Genomic DNA, 17,784 nt, shown 5'->3' with positions numbered 1-17,784 from the left:
ACACTTGTCAGTGCATTGTTAAGGTGTTGTCTTTTAAGAATATAAAATTATGCTAAGGAATCAAATATGCCAGAAAACACTGAGATAATGACTCCTCTCTGGCCAACCCATGAAAGGGATCGCGTGAGGTACATGGCTCGAGCAGTGTGCCCTGCCTACTATCAATTTCTCCGTTAATTATGACTTCTGCCTTCAAGGCATAGGCTGGACTTGCCACAGACAGGAAACTGAAGGCTTCCCAATGACACCCACCCCAGGAGTACAGTTAATTTTACATGCAGCACTCAGCAAGTCTGAGGAGTCCCTTAAGGCATAATCATCAATGGGAAAATGACAGCAGCCTCCCATCACAAAAAGTCCCAGGTGAAAAACAAGTTTCTCCCTCCTGAAAAAATTGGCATAAATAAATGATTCAGGAACTCTGATTTCCGAGTCTCAAATAGCAGCTAGGAGGACAGCGGAGAGATACAAGCAGGGGAAAGAGGATGGGAGGAAAAGGAGGAAGAAGGAAAGGCAGAAGAAACAGTATCCCAGAACTGCAAGGCACGGTGGCACGTCACAGCCCCACAGAAGAGGCAGTGGAGGCGCGGGCGCAATTCCTTTGCAAGATCACAGTCCCAGCAGAATCCAGACCAAGAGATGGAAACTTTCGATTGAGTTTTGTCAAGAAGATAATGTCTACAAAATAAAATAATTTATTTCAAACATAGAAATATTAAACATTACTTGGTAAGTTGGCTTTATGCCCCTTCCAATCTAATAACTTAGAGAGGGAGAAAAATTTATCTGAAGGACGATTTCCCTTTTCTGTTCCACTTTCTCCCGTGGAGACACAAACATGGCATTTACGGCACCCACTTATCCCGGCACCTCATCAGATACTGTGTTGAAATGTTACATAACACATACATGAAAGTATGTCTTCCTAAACACAGCGTAAAGTCTTGAAATTGATGATTCCCACCTAAACTTTGACCATTATATTATGCAGACAGTAGGTACTTAATAAATACGTGGGTGGATGGGTGGATGGACAGATCGGCAAAGTAGATTATAGAGCAGCCGGGAAACTCTGCAACATACACATGGGAAAGCAGGTAAGACGTGTATACCACATAGAATATCTGAATTTGCAAGGCCACGATATGACCTACTTCACCAAAAATTGACTGATTTACACACTTGGGCTTCTTCCTCTTTGAGGCCCCAAAACCTCACAGTGGACATTGATTTCGCTCACACCATAGATAGCAGGTATTAAACCATTCCTCCCGATTAAAAGGATATGGCACATACTTAGTTGTTAGATACATTCCCCTACAAAGCTAAAACTGAAAGAGTTGCACGAGCATGTGCGTGTGTGTATGTGTGTGCACAGGTGTGTGTGTTCAGGAAAAAAAGGAAAACACTCATGGGTATGATTATACCATAAAGAAGGGGGGGAAAAAAAAGTTAACTTGAGACCTGGTATCTGAAGGAGGTATATTCAGGTTGGCTGCATTCACTGCCCTCTGTAAGCTAGGACTGATCTGGTTGCATGCTGTAGAGACCTGGCTTGCTGGAGGTGAAATGGGTCCCAGTCGCTGAACCATCATGGGACTGCTGGTGACCACTAGATTGTTGCAGCTGCCTTTTCCAATGGACTTGCACTGAGGCCCAAAGCCAAGAGCCCCTAAAAACAAATGAATCAGGTTAGCTTTCATGTCCCTTACATCACAAATCAGTAAATACAGACATGTGCACACTTATATCAGGACCCATCTTTAGAGACTGTCCTCAGATCATCTCTTTATTTTGTTTGGTTCTGGTGCTATGAAAAAACTCTAGTTCCAATGAGAAAGCCATAATACTACAACAGAAATCCTTCCGCAATCATCGCTCACACAAAATGTGCCTAAATTATACTCCTTCTATGTAGAAGTGTGCAGTTCTATTAAAAATTATACTTTATATCTTTACTTAAAAGGCTAAGGTAGCAAGTAGATGGGATTACCCGTATCATACCCAGATGTTTCTTTTTTCCTAGAATAACTGATAACTTGAATCACCCGGCAAGGAAAGGTGACACTGATGGAAAAAAAATCTGTTGAACTGGTTTATTTCATTCTGAATCTGGACTTCCAAAAAGCCTCTTTAAAAGGACATCGTTTGGCTGTGTCTCCGTACTCTTGACTTTTCCTCTTCATCCCAACACATTATCTTTGGATATATATATACCCAATTTTCTCAAAGATCAGGTTGAGAGAGTCGTAAACAAAATACTCATTTGAAAAATAGCATAGCAACAACATTAGACATAGATTTTACGTTCTCACTAGTCACAGTCTTCCAATGCAGTAAAATTTGGTACCTACCCAAACAGGAAGGGGAAAAAAAGGAACCCAGAAGAATCTGTGTCCTTACGGAGAAGAGAAAAGCAAAGAGTTTGAGAAAGGCAAGTGCTGCCATGACTCATTTATAAAAAATAAGAAGAGCTGACTCATTCTAGACATTCTTTTACATGGATGTACTTTTTCAAACATTTTTTGCTAACTACCTGGTCAACTCTCAGTAATTGTACGCTCTGTTCTCACTTCGAGCAAACAAAAATAAATATGATCTCAGTTTTTTAACAAATTAGGCTTTACAATTTTCTCACCAAATTTCTCATCTTTTTCATTGATATATTTGGAATCAAAGTAGGAGGAAAAGTGTCACTGTAACTTTCCTTCGCCCCAGGGGGCATTACTTCCTATTCTGTTTTCCCCCAAATCAAATTGACAGCCAAAAAGTGTCTTGTCTTGTCATCTTTTGCTAACATTCTCTTCCAAGAGTCCCCATAACCAAAAGACAAACAAGACCCATGTTCCCATCACTGCAGCCACGTCTCAGAAATGCTGAGAGGGTCACAGCATTATTAGATGGCAGAAACCCTGCTCAAGTTCAGGTTTGCGGGAAACCAAAATCAAAGTGATATTTGACTTTCCCAAGGTTGCAAAAGGATTTAATAACAGGGCAGAAACTGATTCTACTGGGGTACATTTTTGTGACACCTGCGTGCTTAAGTTTAGGCTCTCGTGTGCTTTGTAAGATCATTAGCACCAACACAAATTTCTCTGATTTTCTTTCTTAGATATGCAAAGCAGAACGCCACACCCTCCCATTGTATTTTCTATCTGATCCATCTCCTTGTGCCTTGAAAAATCAGTCAGTTATAGATATCTTGTCTTCAAAACTTATAATGCCTGGTACCATCAAGGCCTCATCATGATGCCGGTAGTGGTGGGGACATTTGTATGGAATGCATCATAAATTTAATATCTTTACAAATCTCAGTAAGCATGATTTTCAAACACCCTTTTTACCATGGAAAAAGGTAATGGAACAGTTCATGGCCTTATCCAATATATAAGACACCTGAATTCTCCACCCAAGTTTCACTGCTACAGCCATTACTATTAAAAACATAAAATGTCAAGCATTCTGTCAAGGGGAATGCCATATATTTATCTACCTAAGAAACTCAGTCATTTCATGCCTGTTTCCTCCTCAATAGAAAGGTATTAATAACAAAGGCATAGCAGTGGGAACAGCACCCAAGAAATACTACCTGATGGCAAAGTATATTAATACCTCATTTCATCACATCGAAAATGCCATATATTATAAGGCACACCACTATTCTAGGTACCAGGAAGAATATTAACTGCCAATCAAACTAGTGCATGGTGTCCAGATTTCAGAGATGTTGAGATATAAAAATATGCACATCTTAGAATCAATACATACCAATAAGATCACAGAAACATTTAACCTTTGTTCATGCTCTTTTCTCTGCCTGGAATCCTCATACTCTAACTTCCCACCTAGTGAGCTCTGTGCATCCCTGAGGTCACCTCCTCTGTGATCTTCCCCTCCCACCGCCCACTGGGCAGATCTGACCAGTGCTTCTTTTCATTCCTGGTGACCTCTTTCCACACACCTACCTCAGCACTTATCACACTTTAGGGAAGGGACCTGTTCATAAGCCTACCATCCTTTCACTTTAATGCTTTAATTGTTGTTTTCTTTAAAAAAAAAAAAAAACAGAACCCTTGAGGCATCTGCTTCACCTAAACTAGGACCACAGTAAAGTCTATCCAGTAATGTTGAAATGAATGAATGAAAATAAAAGGTAGTTACAAGTGAATATTAAAGACTGGCAAATTATTTCCACTGAAATCCTCCTGGTTGTCTTTTTAGAAACATACATAGTGCCATTGAAAAAAGAAAAGAAAAGAAAAACTGAAGTCTATCCTCCTCTGTTACCTCTCCACAGCATTGCTAAGCCAGATAGTCTCACAGTTTTGCTAAGCTCCACAGGTCTGCTAGGCCAGTGGCAGTAGTAATTATAAATCCATCAGAATTTATACTGGTCAAGGCTGCCTGTACAACCCTCCACTCTGGATTTGTACATTCACATTATTTTCTTGCACTGTAATAAAGAAACATTAATCCTTCTCTGCCAGCATCTTCATCAGTTGTCACTATCCCATCTCCTAGGTCCAAGATCACTGGTCAGCTTTTTCACCTAACCACTGAGGAATGACAGTTTCCGACGGGTATCATAGATGGTATCCCTGAAGCCTGTAAATGAATGGTGACTTTCTTGGGAACATGTAAATGTTAGTGGTGCAGCTCTGAGAATGTTCTGGAAAATGGCACAGTTGTCTCACACATGGAGGCAAACAAGTTTGGCCAAGAAGCGCTGTGCTCAATGCAACTATCTTATTCTGATTTTCTTCATCACATTAGAACATGTGACCACCTAGACCTTGAGACTACTCAGAATCGTGTAGCGCCTTGGTGTGTGGGCCCTGGACACAGCCTCTCCGGGATTGGGGGGTCCTGTGTCTACGACTTCTCAGCTGAAAGACAGGAAGTAAATTAGCAACATCTCATAAGATCGCTGTGCACACAGCTTTAACCGTACACACAGAGGACCCAGCACGCTGTCTGGTACGTAGTAGGTGCCAACAGGTGTTAGCTACTATTGTTGTTATTGTTATGTTTCTGTCATAGTTTTTTTTTGCTCCCATCTCTTTCTTGAAGTCAAAAGGAAGCAGTCCTTTATAATTCCTTGTACAAACCAAGACAGTAAATAATGCTCTTCAATTTTCTACCCATTTTTCAATGTTCTTGCTGCTTTGAGCCTACAGCCAATTTTTAAAAAACCAGGTGTCATCACAGATATTAGAAAAGTTTTCAGTTGGCCGAGTCTGAATGTTCTTTGGCTTGTCATTCCTGAAAACAAACCATACAACTTTTCTGACTACCAGATGTGCCAACTACTTGTGCACTGGTTTTCATTTTGAAATACCGCTTATTTTTAGAGACTACACGATATGTTTTAAAAATGTGTTTACTGCTCAAATAAGATCTGAGTGGATGGCATTCTGAGTACCACATACGTTCTGGCCAAAATCACTTCACGCTGGCAGGGAGTGCAAACGTTTTGCATTTTCAAATTTCTGAACTGAGAGGTCATCTTAGCAGGGGTATGTTTTTAATTAACATCTTCATTAGTTAAAAGGATTCTCTTGAAGCAATCTGTTGATTATGTCACGATTATCACTGCTGAGGCTGCATCCTTCAGAACTATTTGTGTTTATCCAAAGGTTCTGCTAAAAATGGCATAGATACAGAGGGAAACAGAAGTGAAATCTATGTGGGGACAGGGCAGGGAAGTAACCAGAGCTTTCTGGTTGTTACTGTTCATTCAACTGAGATAGCAAATGGCAATCGCCAGCCAGGCAGTCCATGGAGCCAACAGTGAGCGAGATGGACACAGTCCCCCACAGGGCCCACAGTTGGGCCATGAAGGTGTACACTAAACCAGCCATTTGTTACAAAGGAAGTAATCCCTGAAACTAGCTTGGGTCATATGAAGAGACTTCTCCTTCTCAATAGGTCAAAAATGATCATAGGAGATCAATTTCTAAATGGTTCAGTGTAATACAAATGCAAGGTTTGTGGAAACAGAAATATACATATCAGGGTTTGAGTCCTGCTTCTCACCTCCACTGACTGTGTGATACCAGGAAGGTCCCTAAGGTCTCTGCATCTCAGCATCCTGCTCTAAAATGGGGATAATAATAGTACCTAACTCATAAGGTTGTTCTTAGGATCAGCGGGGTTAGTATATATTAATCTATGTCTCACTTTATCTCAGCATCAGGATTTTCTTCCTAACCTTTCACTTAATAACATTTTAAATCTGCAAGAAATTTGCAAGAATAGTACCATAAGCTCCAACTTTTACCTCATGGCCCATCCATCTCTCTATATATGTATATATTTGTATTGTTATTCATATTATTTTTTGAACCATTTAAGAATAAGTTGCGGGGTTGCATGCAGTAGCTCATGCCTGTAAGCCTAGTACTTTGGGAGGCAGAGGTGAGAGAATTACTTGAGGCAAGGAATTCAGAACCTTGCCTCTGGGCAAGTTTGGGCAACATAGCAAGACTCAATCTCTACAAAAAAATAGAGAAAATGAGCCAGGTGTGGTGCTGCACACCTGTAGTCCCAGATACTCCTCAGGAGACTAAGGCAAGAGGATCACTTGAGCTCAGGAGTTTGAGATTTCAATGATCATGCTATTGCATTTGAGTCTAGGCAACAGAGTCAGACCCCATTTCAATGAAGAAAAAAAAAAAAGAACAAAAGACGAAGAAGTTGCAGATACTGTGTTTCCCCGAAAATAAGACCTACCCAAAAAATAAGCCCCAGCAGGATTTCTATGCATTTGTTAAATATAAGCCCTACCCCCATAATAAGACCTAGTGATGGGCCATGCATTTTGGTGCAGAGAGGAAGACATCCTCTGAAAATAAGCCCTAGTGTGTCTTCTTGAGAAAAAATAAATATAAGACAGTGTCCTATTTGGGGGGAAACACAGTATCATGCCTTTCACCCCTAAAAGAAAAACCACAGTAGAATCACCAAATTTGTAACAGTCAGCAATGATATATCACTAGTATATGTCATATTGTCTACATTTAAATGTTACCAATGATACCCTTGATCAATTGTTTTCCCATCCATGATCATGCATTACAAAGAAAGGTTTTGAGACTCACACTTGCCCAGTGATTCTGCAAGAAAGGGGGTAGTGTGACACTAGGTCACTGACAGCTGATTGAAACATGGAAAAGATGAAGGAAGCAAAGAGGTGAGAGGTTAAAAGCTTACAGCACAGCTGTTAAGAGAAAGCGTTTGCATCTTAATGTACCACTGACTGGCTATGTCTTCTTAAGCGTGGGCAAGTTAAACTCTCTGGACCTCAGTGTTCCAAAGCTTGGGCAAGTTACTTAAGCTCTCTGGGCCTCAGTGTTCTGCTCTCTAAAATGAGGTTAATACTAAAAGTCACCTCAGTTTAGAGGAGTACAAGATCTAATATTGGTAATATATTTAGGACCTAGCACTTCATGAATGCATTGTAAGTGTATAGTTTACACTTAACAATGTCGATAGTTAATAGTATTTTATTAAAGAAGTTGTTTCTGTCATGGTACCTTTCTGATATTGCTTCTTATGACTCTTTTTCTTCTGAGTAACCAAAGCCTGCATGCCGATGCCTCCCTGCCCATGACCTTCACACACACACACACACACCCCTACATACCCCCACTACACATCCCGACTACACACACACTTGTGCTACCTTACATGGGCTCTAGGCTTTAAAGGCCACTTGCTTCTTGACCACAATTTTATCCTTCTCTCAGCTGACTGTTTCAGAAAATATTTCTGGTTATTTTAGACTAAAATGTCAATGACTAGCCAAATACCTTAAGAGCATTTTACTACAAAACCATACTAAAACTGAAAAAATATATAGAATTTCAAAAATTCACAAGGAAGACTGGCAGGAGCACTTTACTTTCAGCCTCTGGATCACACCCTTTTACTGTGCAATCGTTTAATATAAGCCTGGCCCTTTTGTTCCTGATGATCACAAATTCAAAGTACAATTCAGGGAGAGGTGAAAGCCAATTTAGAGCGCTTGCAAATAAATTTTCTGCAACTTTGAAGCTCAATTTTTTCATTATTTCTACTTCTAAACACCTAAATATCCCTAACTGGCAAGGTTTCCTTTAATAAATCCAAATTAATGCCTGAAGTGAGTATAATAATAGTACCTAACTCCTGGGGTTGTTCTTAGGATTAAAACTCAATATAAAATAATGAGTTTTACACTCTCTGCAAAAGCAAACAAATCCCAAATGCTATTGGAAAATATTTTGATTTTGCATGGGAAAGGGTGTCTGGCTTCACAGCCAGTTTATGGATATAACTTTTATCATTTGGCAGGTTAATGTTATATCTCAGTCTCAGCTTCTTGGTATCAAGAAGAGAGATACTATATATAGGGTGGCCATAAAGTTTGTGTGCAATGGCCACCCTGTACTTTACATGGTTCAGTCAAAGATCAGTGAAACCCAACATACAAAGGGCGCCAAAAAAGTGTATGCACTTTAAGAGCTGTTATCTATGTATTAGTTTCTAAAGTTGAATTGAAGGTACTGTTTCTGGTCAAGTGTACCTAGATATGTGATGCGTGTTGATTTCACCTGAATTTCGTACACTTTTTGGAGATGATCGATTTTACATCCAACAAGAACTTATTATATAACTTATATATGCAAAATGAGGTCTTCATAACTCCTCATTTCCAAGCAAAGGAATCATCTCTCAGTACACACCTGGCCTTTCTCTGCCAAAGTTGGAAGAAAAAATGGGCACGAGTAGCTCAGGAAACCCTTTCTCTTTTCCTCCTGGGTGTAAACTTACTTATAACGAGACAGAGTTCTTGTTTTGGCGGGGGGGGGGGTTGCAGTTTTTGGCCAGGGCTGGGTTTGAACCCACCACCTCCGGTATATGGGGCCGGGGCCCTACTCCTTTGAGCCACAGGTGCTGCCTGAGACACAGTTCTTTCTCCTCCTCACAGCTTAATATAGAGGCTTGTCTCAGTCCTGGCAGAGCTGCTCTGGATCAGGTGGATAAGACAGCCTAATTCTAGGGTCCAGTGAGCAGGTCCAGTGGACTCTCACACAATGCCAGGCCTTCCAACATATCCTTTATTAGAAAAACGGGATGTTCAGGTGGAGAAGAAATGTATACTATTTACTGTTGGCCTCCTGCCAATCCCAAATTACCTTAGAATTATGGCGTATACATTTCATCCCCAAGTTTTATTAGCTTGGGAGATACCAAAGCATTGTCTAGATGCAGCACTTTTATTTGGGATTACCTTTATTGGTACTTTAAATTCAAAAATAATTCATATTGTGTATATGTATATGTTTTTCAAATTCAAATAATGCAGAGGTATGAAAAGGAAAAAGTTCATACTCCCAACCTTTGTGATTATTGCTCCCTTAAGAGAATCAACTCTAACATCCAAATGTATCCTCACATATCTTTCTTTAAGTCCATACAAACATGACTATGAATGTTACCACTCTAAGCAATGTGGGTTAGACACGCTTTGCCCCCTGTATTCCTAAGACAGGTCATCAGGATATACCTGTTTTGACAGAGAATAATTTCTCCAAACTAATAATGAAATAACACACCTCGTATCATAACATGCCTATGTGTTCTTATACATGGGTCAGCACAAACGTTTTGAGACAGGCTGTTACGGTCCATTATTTCACTTTCAGAAACACACCCGACAGTGTCCTTTCTGATTCACCCGTGCAAGTTTCAACTTGCTCAGCTTCTCGGTGTTGCTAAGAGGGCTTCATTGGTTTCTGTCCGCATGGATTTTATGTCTCTTGATTTTTGTGTACCTTAAAACTTTTGTAGTGACCCATACAGTGAAACATAGGAGATGGTCAAAAATAAAGCACATAATCTTGGGCAAAGCATCGTATCAATCTGAGCCCTCCATCTTCTCTCCAAAGGAATGAACATTGAGTACGTGAGATAACTCTGAAAAATGTATGCCTTTTACCATCGAAGGGTAAAAATAGATCAAAGAAGATGAGCACAAGTTATCAGATTCTCCCAGCTTTCACAAATACTGCTCCCTAAAACTAGAAATAATAAATTTTGCATACCAAACATATTAGGCTTATCATGTAGTGTTTTGCCAAATTTGTAATGTTTCACTGCTGAGATATAGCAGCAACGATCTGATAAATGTATGGGTGTGTGTGTGCTGGGTTACTCTGCAATACAGGAAGGCATGGATAAATGACAATCAGAATGAAATAACTGGCTTCTATACTCCGCGGCAAACATTTCCATTGGGCAAATGTTTCGGATGCTTGAAACTATACAAAACTATAGGAGATGAGAAAAGCTTCATATATAACATCCTGCCTCCTGGAGCTTACAGCTGCTGAGGAGACATGACATACTCATTAGGGAACAAGCAGATAATGGACTATATGGGATTAAGCATGAAACTGAGTCAGGAGTTCAGAAGTGGAGGAGGGTAATCCCTATGTACCGGATAATTCATTGAAGAGGAAGAGTAGTAACGACAAAGGCATTTCCCCAAGTTCTACGGAATGTTCAAAGGCTTGTTAAGTGATAAATAAAGCAGACTCATGGAGGTCTGCATGGTCAAATGACATTGGGAAACCCGAATGTGACAAAAGTAAACATCTTTTTATCAAACATCTGTCAGAGCCTTTCAATATGCAAATGAAGATATTAAATCTAGCAGAACAAATAAATATGCAAAATACATGTGTTTGGGGAGCTTTTCTGTTCTCCCTAGGGACTCACCCAGGACCGGCATTCTAAGGGACACACTTTAGGAAACAATTAGCTAAAACATGAGAGAACAGTGGGCACACGGAGGAGAAGGAAAGGGGAGGGTGCCAGGGATGTCGATCTTTTTTATTCTGCTGCACATTGGAAGAATAAGAGTTGTCTTGGGCCTCACAAACACTCACTGACACCTGATTGGCAAAAAAAGTCTGTGCACACTTTTTTTTTTTCCTGCAGTTTTTGGCTGGGGCTAGGTTTGAACCCACCTCTTCCAATATATGGGGCTGGTGCCCTATTCCTTTAAGCCACAGGCACCACCCTGTGTACACTTTTCATGATATCCAACACCACAGATAAGTGAAAAAGACCTCACAATATCAGCATGTGGCCTGTGGGCCACAGGTTGGACACCTTTGGGTAGACATAGAAACAGGAAGTGGCATTCGTGTCCTACAGAAATGAAGAGTTTTGAGAGTTGCCAGCAAGAGAGGGACCTGAGTAGGAGAAAGGGAGGAAACAGAGCTTACAGGGTTGGTTCAGTCAGCTCAAAAACCTGATTTAAAAGCTGGACATTCTGTATTCACCAGTGGCTCAAACCTGGCTACCCATTAACATCATCAAGGAAGCCTCTCAAAATGCAAATTCCTAGGCTCCACCTCACATGAACTAAACCAGACTAGCTGATGTGCACCTGGGACCCTGTGCTCAAGGTGGCGGTGGACCTCACTAAGTGCAGAGTTCACCCAAGACTAATTTAGAAGAGATGAGGAGAAAGACTGGCGGGGGACAGGAGCTAGAAGCAGGACAAACAGTGAGGAGGCCGCAGAGTGGTAAAAGACAAAATAAGAAAGCAATCATTATGCAAGCAAGTTAGCCAGACTGAGGTTTTGTAATTGATTTACAAAGATTTAGGAGATCAACTCTAAAGGGTGGGCGGGCATATGAAATTGTACCATGACTGACAATTAAGTTTGCAAACTTGTCACCAGGTGCTTACGCTGGCAGCACTGTACAAACCACTCAGTAAGGTCACATAGCCTTGGTACAATGGTGTCTCACAGCTTTGTTCATGTCGATATGTGCTGGTGTCTTGCTGAGTGGCGTTCATTATTGTTGCATGTTTTTGTGTGCCCTATGACCACAGCTCTAATGGTCATTCCAGAAAAAGAGTTCTCTGAAGGGTGGGCTAAATTGCTGCCATTGGTGCATAGCCTCCCAAAAACAGTGCCTCAAAGGTAACCATAATGATATTCAGCTGTGAGGTATGTTAGCACGTTTTCTAGGATGCATTCATGGACTTAATTGTCAGACCTCGTATGACGTCTCTTTCGTAACTGCATTCCAAAGTGAGCCAATAAATACAAAGGTCTAATCTGAACGCAGGGAGATTTCCATGAATCATGCACTCTCCCACCACCTTGTCCTCTGTTCAGCCTGAGTCTTCCATGCTTTTCCCACAGAGAATATAAATTTCACACCAATGTTTTTCCAACCGTACTTAGCATTCAGGAATGTTGTCCACGAAGTATGGAATCACCAGCATTGCTCATTTCATCTTAACCCTGCATTAAGTGGAATCACATTTTGTACCCTAAGAGATTAGAAAATATATTCCTTTCTGTACCATTCCATGCCCTGGATTCCTGTGCATGAAAACCTCACTGTGCTCCCCACCACTGGGCACCTCTGATAAGATGTGATTAAGAATACACAGTCCTGTGCCACCTCATAAAGATGGAAAGATAAATTCAACAATATTCCCAGATTTTTGTATTCTAAAGTCCCATCAGTCAGCCATTGTACATCAATTATCAACTAATTAGTAGAGAGTGCTTATGCTGACCCTTCTGTTCTCTCTTGTAATGATTTGCCAAGTTAACTGAAAGCTGCTGTGCTCCATGGAGGCTCTTAGTATAGCAGGAGTGTTAAATAAAGTTCACCAACAATTAGCCTAGAAAACCAAAGAGGAAATGTAAGCACATTTTACTGCTTTTCCCTCGACAAATTTTCTAACAGTCCCATGGGAAGAGAGCAGCTCTATGTGTTAAATAAGCAAACAATTACTCTGAAAAACTGAAACACCAGTACAGGCACAATTTAGTAATTTACTGCTTCGTTTATTGAGTCCCTGCTTGGTGCTAGGGTGTTTGCTCTAGGGAGTACGGATATGCAGATGAGTCAGTCCATTTTTGCTTACAATCTAAATTAACAGGCTTAACCCAAAGCTTATCCAGCAGATTGCTCTGTGAAAATATGTGATGGTAGAATCATTCTACTTTAGAAAAAAAGGACTTCCACACATATAAGAAGGAATGAGAGGAAGGGAGGGAGAAAGCATTCCTTCTCAGAAGTAAACTGCATCAGTCTTCCAAGGACCGTGAACAGGTCAGGTTTACTGAGTGTGGGCTTGGTGCTGTGCGGTTCTCAGGGAGCCGCCATCAAAGGGCCTCCGACCAGGTGGAGAGAGTTTCACCTAACACAGGAAACAACCAGGAAACCCGATCTTAAACTGAGTTGCCTTACTGCTGAGTACAAAAAAAGCTCAAACAAGAAAAAGATCTGTATAAAGTGGAGCAAGTTTAGTGGAAGAGGTGAGACTTGATCTGAGCCTTATAATGGCAGGAGGCAGGAGGCAGAGGGAGAGTGGCCTGACGGGACAAGCAAGGGGCAGGTGCAAAGAAAGGATTACAAAGCCAGCACGGTGGAAGCAGAATAAAGAACAAGACACTAAGGGTGGAATGGCTTCACTCACCAGCTCTGCGCCCTTGGACAAGTCCCTTAAACTCCCCGTGCACCTCTGTTTTCTCATCTTGAAAATAGGATCAATGACTGTTCCCACCTCCATATCTGTCTGGAGCACTAAATAAGTCAGTGTATGCAAAGCACTCAGAATAGTGCCCAGCACATAGCAGGGCACTGGAGAAGGCCAGTGGTTCTCAACCTTCCTAATGCTGCGACCCTTTAATACACTTCCTCATGTTGTGGTGACCCCCAACCCTAAAATTATTTTTGTTGCTACTTCATAACTGTAATTTTGCTACTGTTATGAATCATAATGTAAATATCTGATATGCAGGAGACTCCCAAAGGGGTCTCACCCCACAGGTTGAGAACCGCTGCTGTAGGCGTTCATATTCTAACTAAAGTGTTATCAGATTGCATACACCCTCCAAGGTCAGGCACCCCAAAGAGCAGGTTTTTCAGGGTATGATATGAGGAGTTGCAGCCTAGGAGGAAGCACAGCAAAGACTGAATGAAGGCAGGCAACCAAGCTAGGAAGGTACTGCCACCATCTCAGAATGGGACCAGTCAGGTGGAGGCAATAAGAGGCAACAGGGTAACCCCAACTTGTCTTATTAAGAAAACAAGAGGATTGTAGAAGTGCCTTCAAGAAGTAGCAGATTCCAGATGTTCTTCAATAACTCAAGGTCGCATACAATCTAAGCTGCCCCCTCCACCACTCCCTGCCTCCCCAAAGCAGAGGTTGGATGAGAAATGGCAAAGTTGCCTGCCAGTGAGACTCCTTACTGTGTAAAGCAACACTGAGATCCCTCTGCCAGGGGCTAGGAGCTCACCAAATTATTTGTTGGATAAATGGATAAAGGATGTGACTTTTAGAAAAGTTCATAAGGTGAATATAGTTCAAGGCCACAAGTGAAGTGAAGTTGAACAGTTCCTCTGAAATGCGTGTGAGTCACAATGGAGAAGAAAGAGAGAGGTCCCTAAGAGTCACAATTACTAATCTGTCTTTGTCTCTAAATTACTGGACAGCTGGGAATACTGTGAGTTTGCCTCCAGTCTCCATGTTCCCTCCTATTACCCTCATGAGTACACACACATTCTGTGTGAAGAGAGTGCAGTCTAAGGCATTCAATAGAAATCAATGGGACTTTTTTGTCAGTTCAGAGGTGAGAGCCCAGTTAGTGTTTCACGTTCAATAACTTCTTAATATCTAAAAAGCACAGCTTACACAGTCATCATTTAGAGCTGCCAGACAACCTTTGTTCTGCCCCAAACACTCTAGCATCACAAGTTTTTCTGTTCTTATTCTACATGGTTTGTAAATCCAGATGGAATGCCCAGAGAAAAGGCAAATGGTTATGAAGATTACATTCTTTTACTTTTTTTGTTTTGGTTTTGTTTCTGAGACGAGGTCTCCATCTGTTGTTAGGCTAGAATGCAGTGGTATCATCATAGTTCACAGCAGCCTCAAATTCCTCAGCGTAAGCCATCCTCCTGCCTCAGCCTCCCATGTAGCTGGGACTACAGGTGACTACCATCACACCTAGCCAATTTTTCTGTTTTTTATAGAGACAGAGTCTCACTTTGCTCGGGCTGGTCTCAAACTCCTGAGCTCCAACAATCCTCATGCCTTGACCTCCCAAAGTGCTAGGATTACAGCCATGAGCCACCATACTTGACCAGATTACATTCTTTTGCATTAGAAATTAAGTCACCTGTACTTCTAAGACTGGAAAAGTGCTCAGGGGACCTCCAGGGCTGCTGAACTGTTTCATCAGCCAGATATCCTTTATTACGCCAGTCTGTAGAATCTTGACTCTGTGCTGCAAAGCCCATTCAGCAGCTCAGGTACATGGCAAGAAAGTTCAGTGAGTTATTGTTTGTATAATACTCTGTGCTCCTTTGTCTCCGGAGAGGTCTTATACTTGTAAAAGGGCTGGGGGCAGACGCAGCTTGAATTCCTCTCTTCCAGTCCTGGGTAGAAGTCTAAATTCACAGAGGTCATTCCAGTGCTGTAAAGGCCACAGGGCCTTCTGAAAGAGGAGAGTGTCTCTAGGAAGGAGACAGGAAAAGGGGGGGGGGATGACTACTCAAAGTCTGGGAAGAATAGCTGTGTGTGATGGTCCCCGAGGAGCAAGGCAGCTCCCAAGGAAGGTGGTGGTGGTGAAGGTGTGACTGACAACCGTAGGAAAGCCAGACCTTGGGGCCTGGGGCTGCAGCTCCAGTCAATACATAGGGCAGCAGATCATGCTTCCCCATGTCTTCTAAAGATCATGTAGGCTTGGTCAGAAAGCATCTCAGCAGTAACCTGATGGACCATGAACCAAAAAAGCTCTAAGTATGTTTTGCCCTGTACAAAAACCCAGGAATATTGTCTCACCTGGGCAGGGTATCAAGGCACCCCAACCAGCAATGACTGAGATTAAATTTCTCACTGATCCGCAAGATGGTATGTTAGCATCTAATTTGTTTTCACTTAAAGGAAATAATTTAAAGAACTAATTCTTACATACATGAATTGGTAGAATAAGGCATGCCCACTCCAGATTCATTTCAAATTGGAGAGCTAAGGAGGCTGAGATGTCTACCTGGTGGCTTAAGCAACTTGTCAGTGCATAAAACTTTAACCAAAATACTAAACTGTAAAAACAAAATTTTAACATCACAAATCTCGCCACACAGGCAATCCATCTGGGACCTGCAGAATGTAATTCCCTTCTGTTTCTTTTATTTAGTACTATTTTTGAACTTAAAAGAGAACTAGAGTAATCTAAGCATCTCTGTATACATGATTGGAACATGAGTTAGTATTAAGTAAATGGGAGTGTTTTATCTCTGTACCTAGTACAGCTAATTCAGAACCTGTACCAGCAATAACACTTAACGAACAGTGTCTGAAAAGTCAATCAATGAGGAAGTACACAGTAGGTGCTCATTTCCAACCCAAATTCTCTCCCATCAACATGAAAAAGCCATCATAATACATCTTGACGCCAGGATGAAAAATTCTAAATTAAGTGTGGTGCTTATGTTCTTCCTAAAATAATACTTTTGTGAAAGGAATAGTAATGTATCTGAATTTGAACATGAAAGCCGAGAATAAATATGAATAAAAAGTTGAATGCTAATTGAGTTGAAAGCTTCTTCCCTAAATAATATACAAATTCTGAGAAGAGAATAAATAACACATCACAAGCAACATAAGCTCCTATGGCTTTCAACGTAAATGAGAAGGAGAGAAATAAAATCCTTTCCCAAACATCAGAAGGTCCACGAAGCAGAGGCCTTTACTGAGGGGCTCAGGAGCTTCCTCACTAACTGCTCCAGGTAAAGCAAGTTAGAAACTCGGCCAGGATGTGCTTTCATTCCAGAACCCAACAAAAATAACAACTGCAGGCAAAAGTCCCTCTTAGATCTTCCTGTGCAAGAGGAATACGAACCTTGAAACAAATCCATGGTTTGGGATAAAATATTACAATAAATCCCTAAAAGTCACTGGGTAATATCAGCTCCTTACAAGGGGCAGAAAAGTTACAAAGGGATCTCCAAACTATTTTCAATAAGGAAGATTGTTAGACCCCGATCACAGCAGGACCCTGCTAACTTGGAATTCTCCAAATATAATTTCTGCCAAACCCAACCCATCTAAGCGTAGGAAATGTTAGCACTTAAGGATACGTATGCCTGTTTCAGAGAAATGTGGCGAAATCAAATTATCTTTTCAGGCTGAAAGATCAGCGAGGAAATCAATCCCGTTGGCCAGATTTCACCCTCCCCTCCCCTCCCCTTCCCTTCTCTGTCACAGATATTAAATACTCATTAGCCAAAACCTCCTCTCTGCAACGATCATCTTACAAAATATCCTGAAAAACATAATCAGGAGAGGTAACGTTCTTATTTTTTCAGCTTTACTGGAGCATAACTGACAAATACAAACCCCGTGAATGTAAGGTGTGCGATGTGATGGTTTGATAGATGCCCACATTGTGAAATGCTTACCCCATTAAGCTAGTTAAGACATCCATCACTTAGTGGTGCCCGTGTGTGTTTGTGTGTGTGTGGTGAGAAGTTAAGATCTACCCTCTTAGGAAATTTCAAGTAAACAATATGGTATTGTTCACTCTGGTCACCCTGCCATACAGGAGATCTCCGGAACTTACTCATCTTGCATAACTTAAAGAACCTTTGCACTCTTTCCCCAGGGTCTCCCCATTTCTCCTACCTCCCCAGCCCCTGGCAACCACCATTCACCTCGCTGCTTCTACCAACTTCCACCCCTTTAGCTGCCACAGG

General features: G+C 41.4%; 1 protein-coding gene across 1 annotated transcript in view; it reads right to left on the bottom strand.

The window, feature by feature from the left end:
* GLIS3 (GLIS family zinc finger 3) overlaps window positions 1-17,784 on the bottom strand; it is a 448,158-nt gene that overhangs the window by 299,340 nt on the left and 131,034 nt on the right. The window contains exon 3 of the mRNA XM_012813159.2: window positions 1,465-1,672. Coding sequence (XP_012668613.1) covers window positions 1,465-1,672 — 208 coding nt within the window. The remainder of the gene's footprint in view (window positions 1-1,464; window positions 1,673-17,784) is intronic.

The sequence above is a fragment of the Otolemur garnettii genome, unplaced genomic scaffold, assembly GCF_000181295.1.
Source record: "Otolemur garnettii isolate 467f Iridium unplaced genomic scaffold, OtoGar3 scaffold00006, whole genome shotgun sequence".
In the NCBI taxonomy this organism is placed as follows: domain Eukaryota; kingdom Metazoa; phylum Chordata; class Mammalia; order Primates; family Galagidae; genus Otolemur; species Otolemur garnettii.
This window is presented reverse-complemented; position numbering and strand designations above follow the sequence as displayed.